This window comes from Apteryx rowi, unplaced genomic scaffold, assembly GCF_003343035.1.
Source record: "Apteryx rowi isolate R43461 unplaced genomic scaffold, aptRow1 scaffold_658, whole genome shotgun sequence".
Taxonomy (NCBI): domain Eukaryota; kingdom Metazoa; phylum Chordata; class Aves; order Apterygiformes; family Apterygidae; genus Apteryx; species Apteryx rowi.
The window spans coordinates 176,280-185,257 of NW_020450936.1; the positions used below are offsets into that span (position 1 = coordinate 176,280).

An 8,978-nucleotide genomic window follows, 5' to 3' on the forward strand; every position below is an offset into this window, starting at 1 on the left:
CACCCACAACCCCCCCATAACATTGTACTGGGGCTCCTTGGACACAGCTGCAGATCCGGGGCCTGCGTGACTTCTCCACCCTTCTTCACAAACACACTGGGAATATATTGCTGTCTCTTATACCACTTGTCATTGCTTTACCTTTATTTCAGCACTGGCTGTAACAATAAGTAAGTCACTTTCACGTGCTTTGAGCATTAACAAAAAAATTTTCAAACTTACTTACATAGACATTCGTTATTTCCACATAGACTACAAATCTGTCTGTATAACATGTCTGTTAGCACATCTTCCCATAATGTGTTTCCAGGATACAGAGCAGTCCTGGATAGACTTAAATGAGTCTTCTGCTTTGCTATTTCCTCCTTATTTTCTCAAGAGGATGAAGATAACTGATGTGAGTATTCTGGTTCTGATCATAAAGTTTATCAAAGAAAAAAATCCTGCTGCCTGAACAAAAACTATTCAGAATTAGTCTCACCTCTTCTGGAAATCTATTCTATAGCTTGGTCCCTATGACCAACAAACTTTTGTCCTTAGGGGTTTGTGTTCTGGACAGTTTTAGAGGAACCCTGGCAATATCTGCACCTATAGCAAAGGCAAGGGATGTTCAGAGGGTCAGCAAGTCTAGGAGATAACTGACTTACACTTGGGAATACTTCTGCACCTTTAAAAGTGTGATTTAGCCATCTGAAATAAGAAGGCCTAGATGTTCAAAAGGAATCAGGCTTCTAATTCCTAGTGAAAATGGTACTAACCTAAGGGCCTTCTAACTGTTATGACCTACTAACAAGTATTAAACGAAGTAGTTTGGAGCACCTGAGGATCTAGGAAGTACGAATCTGAATTGTTTTTATCCTAAATGCAATGCTGAGTGACACAATACCTTTAAACTAGGAGCTTAAACTGTAGCACAAAATTTTGCAAAGATTCATCAGCAGAGGCAGGAAGGAGAGGTGACCCCATTCCCTAGTCTATACAATGGTATCAAGTTCAAATTGCATTAGTCTGAAATATTTTCTTTAACATAGAGGTCTTTGGATTTTAAGCAAATTAAAATGCTCTGAGCTACTAAAAGCTGTTGCCACTTTCTCTGCAGCACAATTCACTTTTTGGCATAAAGCCAAGATGAAGAAAAAACAGCACAGTCACTCCGATGTTTCTATTCCCCTACTGGCAGCTATTTCAGCTTCTTTAGGAGATTCAGAGAACAGTCTGAGTTTCACTTTCTGATTCCCAGTAACTTACACACAGATCACATGAGCACCGGAGCACATAAAAAGGAACTCGTAACAACAGCGAGCAGCACTCCATTGCTCTTTAAAGCTCCCCTAGAGCAGCTATCAGAGAAGGAGAACCATGAGGTAAGTCAGCAGCCCAGCCTCTGAACTCTGCCTTTTTACTGTGTTCTCATGTCACGTGAAAATTGTAAGTTATTATTTGTAAGAAATGGAAGCAGTCAAGGACTTGGAGGACCAAACATTAGGAAAAAAATTACAGAAATTACAGAATATTTACTGGGAGAATCAAAATAAAATAAGGATTCTGTTGAATGCTGTAATGTTATTGCTTCTAGGACAAGGGCCAGTCTCTATTTTGTAAACAGAACTGCAAGAAAATCTCTGCATGCCTTTCATGGATGAAGTAATACAGGTTGTAGTAGTAGCTGGTGAACAGCTAGATGGGTGATTGGCACTGGTATTTCTGAGAATTTGTTTTCTTTTTTCTACTACTGTGAGGAATAGCAAACAAGATAGTGCAAGTTACGTACTGCAGTTTGTAGCATAAGAGAAAGGATAACATTTCTGAAGACTGTCACACTCACCCAAATTCAGCAAAGCCAAGATGTTTATGACAATTTTGAAAATATCAGCACTTAGAAATTATATGTTGAATTAAGCTAAATTATATTTATATAATATTTATATTATATTATTATATTATATTTATATTAATTTATATATTTAAATTATATCTGCATCACAAATCTGTTTTTATGATTTATTCATGAATATTAATTTTCCATTCATTAATTACTCTCCACTGTTGTTTTCACCCATCAGTTTTTATGGTTAAAATAAGGATCTAATTTAGAAGTCTTATTTATAAAGCTGTGTTTACTTCCTTCTTTGAGGGAGGCAACAGATTCTAAGACATTCTACAGCTTTTGTCCATAGACAAGACAGTATGGACTTTAACACATGCAAATGATCAAACTGAGGCTAGGAGCTACATACCCAAACTTCTGCATGTCCAGTTCAGCGCATGTTAAAGCCTAAGTTGTTGCTTTTAGAACACATTACTTAAAAAGTAGTGGTTAAACCTAAGACAATATTTAAATCCTAGTTCTTTACATGAAGCCTAAATGGAATCAAGTTTCTCAAGTTTTATTTCATTTTCCATCATACAACATTTCCATAAATGGCCAAGGGATAAAACAGTGAAGATAAAGAAAATACTGGTAAACAGAAGCAAGACAGTATTTGCCAGAATAAGCAATCGGGCAAAAGTACAGATTCTTTTTTTTTTTTTTTTTTTTGCCATTAGTGTTATGCAGTTGCATGCCATAGTTTATTCACTTTCAAACTGTTTTCTAATACCCACTACCTACGAAAATAACAATAGAAACAAAGGAAGAAAAGGCATTTTATAGAAATACATCTTCTTTTATCACTGTTCTACATTGTTAATGTGAGCTTTTGAAAATTCTGATGTGTAAATATGGCTTTAGAAGCCTACAATTAGGCAATTACTTCTTCAAAATCTTAGCCACAACTTACAGCTGTTCTGCATCACACGCTGCCCCAATCTTTGGCCTGGTGCTCTCCTGATCTGGAAGAGTGGATGGAGCAAGGGATGTCACCACACAGCATCATGCAGAGAAGGCTAAAACTCGAACAAACTTGTGCTTGTTTACAAAGACAGTGGTGGCAGAGAGCTTTGGTGCTGACACCTTAACTTTTCTGCAACTACAGTGGTCATATTGTCTTTCCATATTCTGAGGTTATGTTTCATGAAGCCAGCAGAGGTGTGGCGCTGTCCAAACACTGGAGCAGCTCCTAAATATGGATGTCATTGGTGCAGGATATGACTTTTCAAATCAAAGGCACACAAGAAACACACTTCTGAATAAAAAGCAAGCAGGTGGAAGCATGCAAGGTTGGTTTGACATGACATGATTCTAGGGCAGATCTGTTTTGGCCTCTAATGCCCACACGTGTGCTTAAAATATACAGAAAACAAGAGTAGTAAAAGTCAAGAAAATTTCTTTGTAGGGTGTAATAAGTGAGTAAAAATAAAAATAAGTAATAGAAACAAGCATATTATTAAAAAACCATTACAGGAAGCAATAATATTCACAAATAGCTATGGGAAACAAATTAAATATCAATTCATCAATATCATCAGAACATAAAAATGGTGTTATGATCCAACAAGCAAGCATTTGCAAATTCAGGAAATTCAAAATAAATTGTATAATACAAACTTTAAAAACTACAGAGGTATGAGAAAGGCACTAAATCACTTCCTCCAATTTTGGGGGGAAGCTTTTATTTGATTACCTCTTTTGGGTAGGCTTCAGTGAATATTTTAAGGGCAGAAATATACTCCTGAGGCCCTAAGGTGTGCTAGCTTTACAGTAGAGACTGACCCTCTTCTATGACATCCAGGATCTTTTGTTGTATAACAGGTGACCTCAGTTACATTGGCAAGAATTACTAGAAGAGCTATTCAGCTCTTTAGAATGATGGTTTCCCACAACTTTGGCTTACTTGATGTATTGTTGTCTAGTGGTATCAACTGAGTTATTGCCTGCTTTTAAAGTATGTCATGCCTGATTTAAAAACAACAGTAGCAAGAAGCAGATCAGATGTAAGTAAGCTTTTCTGTGATTTCTTCTAGTATCATTTCCAAGAATGACTTCAAGAGCACCCTGCTGCAACTAGAATGTCATTTTACATGGATTTTGCTGAAGGATGATGTGGATCTAGATAACCTAGAGGACAAAACAGGGCATCAGATTGAATTTCAGTTCACAGAATCCAATGCTGCAAGTTACAATATGCTAGCATATGTGTGTCACCTAAAGCACTTAAATGAGGATGCCCTGAAAAATCTACAAAAAGCTGAAGAAGAAATTGAAAAAAATTATCCAAATGAAACTGACAGGAGACGTCTTGTTACCTGGGGGAACTATGCCTGGATTTATTACCACATGAACAGATATGAAGAAGTTCAAACCTATTTAAGCAAAGTGGAAGACACCTGCAAAAAGCTTTCAAGTACTGCTCAATATAAGATTCAGCTTCCAGAGATCTATGCTGAGAAAGGGTGGGCATTATTAAAGTTTGGGAGAACATACTATGCCAGAGCAAAGGAGTGTTTTGAAAATGCTCTGAAGAAAGAACCCAACAACCCAGAATTCAATGCCGGCCATGCAATAGCAGTGTATCGCTTGGAAAGTATTTCTTGCGGAAGCAGTGAAGATGAAAGCTCATCCCTGGAACCCCTGAGGCGTGCAGTGGAACTGAATCCAAATGATACTTCTGTTGTGGCATTACTTGCATTAAAACTTCAGGATTTAAATCTAGCTGATGAAGGGGAAAGATACATTGAAGAAGCAATGGAAAAAACCCCTGATTCTCCTTATTTTCTGCGATATGCTGCTAAATTTTATAGAAGGAAAGGCAAATTAGATAAGTCACTGGAGTTGTTGAAAAAAGGCCTAGCAGTGGCACCAACATGTAGCTTTTTGCATCACCAGATGGGACTCTGCTACAGAGCAAAACTGTTTCGACTGAAAAAGGCTGCAAAATATGCCCCCAGAGAGCAAGTGGAAGAACTCATTCGACTTTGCATTTTTCATTTTAAAAGAGTGACTGAGCAAAAGTCAACATTTTTTCTTGCCTACAGTGACCTAGCAAATATGTATGCAGAAGGAAATAAGTATCAAGAAGCAGAAGAGATATTTCAGAAAGTGTTTCAAATGACGAATCTACACTATGCAGATATACAAGAACTCTACTACAATTACGGACGCTTTCAGCATCTTCATAGGAAATCAGAATCTGAAGCTATTAAATATTACACAGAAGGGCTGAAAATTGAGACTGATTCCCATGGGAGAACTAAGTGCAAAACTGCTCTGAAGAAATTGTTGGAACAGAGAATTCAGGAAGGTTCAGAAGATGCAGCAGCTTTTAGTACACTTGGATTCATTCATCAACTAGACAATGAGAAACTGAAGGCAATTGAGTGCTACGAGAAAGCCCTGGAATTGGATCCTGAAAACGAGGAACATCTGAATGCATTATATAAGCTACGACTTTCCATCTGAATCTAAAACTTTCAAGAATTCTCTCACAACACCCTTCCCCCCCCCCCAAAAAAAAAAAGTTTCAACAAACTCTCAGAACTATTTTTAAGGTTGAAATTATAACCAGATGGAAGACATGGTAGCATCACATTCTGGTGATAATGTAGAAACTGAAAGCGTTGATTCTTCATTTACCAACTAAGAGTACGCTTGCTAACATTCAAGAGCTTTGAATGCTTTCTATTAAGGTTGTGTTTGAGTTGCGATCTCAAGGACACAGAACTTCTAAGTTAGAAATCATATCTTCTACTGAGAAAAAGGAAATAGTAATACTGTAACATTTAATCTATCTGCATGAAAGGCATGATGATACTAAAATGTACTGGATATTTCTGATACCGTTCCAAACATCAATAACAATTCCCTTTTAAATGTTATTTAGAAATAGCTTGTGTTGAAGACCTGTGTTGTTTAGTACCTCATGCTGTTCAATGCCTGTTTGGCTAGCTCACTGGAAAGCTTATAAAATGTGTATTATTGCTGTGAATTATTAAAAAGCATGGCATCAATCAACTGCTGCTTTTGGTATCTCTCTGCAGGCCAATCCTCATGTTAGTAGATGAAAGAAATAGAAACAGCCATTTGAAGAAGTAACAGGAATAAAGTTTTGGCAGGATATGAAAGGGTCAGCCCCATTTATTTCCCTGGACTCTGCAAAGCTGGCTTCAGAGGTGTTCCACTGAAGAATTAAACTCTGCACTGAGTATTATCTGTCCAGTTCAGCCAAACCCATGTTCTTGGGAACCACTACAGCAAACATTCAGAGAGGAAGGATGATGCAGAAGAGGTGGCTCTCTGCGGCCATAGTTGCCAGGGTCAGAAAACAAACCCAAGACTCGTGCTGCACCAGACATGGGGTGCGAGTGTAGCTACAGCAAAGAGTTGCATGAGCACTGGCGAAAGGGAAAACAGAATACAAGGTGTATGTGGGAAAGGGAGTGAATGAACAGAGTACGCAGGAATGGAAGTAAGCACTATTTTTGAGAACATGATTGTCTTCAGACCACCAGCTAAAAGCAGTATTTTTTACAACTTGTTGTTCTATTTCAGCAGTACTCCACCTTGGTATGATAGATAATAATGCTTGTGGAAAATTAATGCTGCACTTCCAAAACATTTCTGAGCCCTTGCTGCTAGTGTAGAACAAAGCAAATGGGTGACAGAGCCCAGGAATCAGGTTAACGTGCACGTTTCAGGGGCAACAAGCACCCGGAGGCATAACTGCTTTCGTCACATGCTTGGCAACAGCCCTGTTAAACTCCCAGATTCACCCGCAGTGCTACAAGCAGCCAGCACTCATGAAGGATGCATGTTTCTGCCTTCGGCCACCCTGAAGCACTCCTGCCCCCCAAAACAGCAGCCCTGTGCACAGACAGGACGATGGGCCTAACAGTGTATATAACACACTTAACCACACCTTCTCCCTAAAAAAAAAAACCTAGGCTGGGGCAAAACCTATCCTCATTTTCTAACCACCCGCCAGGTTTCCTCTTACAAACAAAGGTGGCCCTGCTAGGGAAAGACAGGGGAGGGAGGAGAACAGGACGGACTGGGAGCAGGACTGATACGCCAATCCTGAAAGTTGGCAGGAACAAAATTAGGGTTGAAGTCAAGAATTGGTGATGCTCTATTGCGTTGCACTGGCTACGTGACCCCACCACCCTTATCAATCTTGAGGTGTCTAATATCCACACTGTTTCCCTCTAAACCCTCCTGAGGAATTCAAGACACGGCATTTGCACATCCCTGCTCCCCTCCATACCATGCTACCAGAGCCCATTCTGCCCCTTTCCTGGAAAATAAACCTTGCAGAAATAAAGAGAAGCAATAAAATATTCTGAGGAGAAAAATGTGACCCTGAAATTTTCATGATGAGTCAGAGAGGTTCAGTCTCCACCATGAGAAGCAAGTCACAGTGAGACCCCACAATTCAGGATCTCTTATTTATCGTGCCTTGCCTTGTTTAGGCTCTGGAGGATTGTGATAGACTGTGGTATGCTACCCCGGGATGCTCTGTGCAAACATTGTTTTCCAGCCCTTGTTTAATATCTCAAAAATGCAAAGAACTTATTTCCCACAGGGCGGTGCTGCTGCATTGCCTGGCATGGTCACCCAGGAAAAAGGCTGAGCCTGAGCTTTTGGTAGCAGACAAAATGAAACACAGCATACAGTGTCAAATCCCACTGCCAAAACAGAACCACACAGAGGCTGACCACATCTCATCCGCATTAAGTATGAATACCTCCATGGAGTCTATGCTTTCGATGCAGGAAAACAAAGGAGTAAAGACAACCCTGCACGGAGTACTCATTTATGAACCAAAATACAAAATTAAAACACAGCAGAGTTGTCCAAAGACTTACAAATATATCAACTTTAAAAACCAATTAAAGATCATATTCTGCACTTACTTACACTGAATTCACTTTCACTGCATGGCGTAGAGTATTATTCCAAGCAGGATCCATTTGAGGTAGGATCCACGTGTTTCTGTCTTGGACAGATGTTACCCAAGCCAGGTTAGACCACGCTGTCGCTGGAAGCTATATAGGCTCAGCAGGGCAGCGCTCCAGCCAAGCTGAACTTCACCAGTGCTCAGCAGGGCTAGCAGGAACGGGCAGTGTTATCCTGGCTAATTATTCACTGCTAGCTTGGGTATCTCTGCCTACCACTGCACTGTGCCGCGCCAGCACATCCTGTATGGAGAACAGCTTGAATATTGTTGCTGTATAGTTCTGTTTCCAAGCAAACATTTTCTGCTGAATTAGTTCTTTAAAACAAGAATTAATTGTGTTAATTTTAAGTGAAACATACGAATGGAAATGCCTACGAAAAAATATCTTGAAATAAATAAAAATATATCTGAAAACACTAATCATTTGTTACACGGTACTATTTAACAGAGTATAAATGTATATGTTATTATTCCAAAATTCTTTCATAATATGTAATTCTGGCATGAATAACTGCTGACATGTCATGAGGTTGAAAAAAAGTAATTAAAATTTCATTAACAACAGCAGTGACTTATAACTTACTGAAATAGTATATTTTCTTTATAGACCAAACTACTCCCTATTTCTTGGTATGAAACTTTTGCACTTGGATCTAAAAATGACATTTTAATTACTACTAATTAGTAAACTGCCTTTAATTTTTTTTAATGGGCATATTGTTCCTAACTCATTTTAGAATATTTATGGAGAATATTTTTTCTTTTTTTAATGAATGTATCTTACAACCAAACTTAAGGCCCCTTGATATATTTCATCTACTGTCATGAGAGTCGCAATCAGATTACATCCCAGGATCACACAAACAAAATTAAATCAACAACTGAAATTGCCTTTTATTTTTTCTTAGGATACAAAAGTCTCACCAGTCCTGACTCAGGCTAATGGTCCTTCCTCACAGGCACAGACCAATAAAGACAGCACCTTCCCTCTGCTCCTGTTCTCACAAAAAGATGGCTGCATAAACCTGGAAGAATGACTGCAGATTATTTTAGCCAGAGGAACAGTCACAAACCAAAAGAAAAATATGGTTCAGACAAGTCAAACTTGCAATAATAACATGTTATGAATTTTGTTTTCTTTCGGGG

The 8,978-nt window shown here is 38.8% G+C and overlaps 1 protein-coding gene across 1 annotated transcript; it reads left to right on the top strand.

Annotated features, from left to right (window-relative positions):
• The first annotated feature begins 1,230 nt into the window (after positions 1-1,230).
• Positions 1,231-5,890, top strand: IFIT5 (interferon induced protein with tetratricopeptide repeats 5). The gene is made up of 2 exons (XM_026085015.1): positions 1,231-1,364; positions 3,904-5,890. Exons 1-2 carry the CDS (start codon positions 1,360-1,362, stop codon positions 5,336-5,338), a joined length of 1,440 nt encoding a protein of 479 aa, XP_025940800.1. The 5' UTR covers positions 1,231-1,359; the 3' UTR covers positions 5,339-5,890.
• The last annotated feature ends 3,088 nt before the right edge of the window (positions 5,891-8,978 follow it).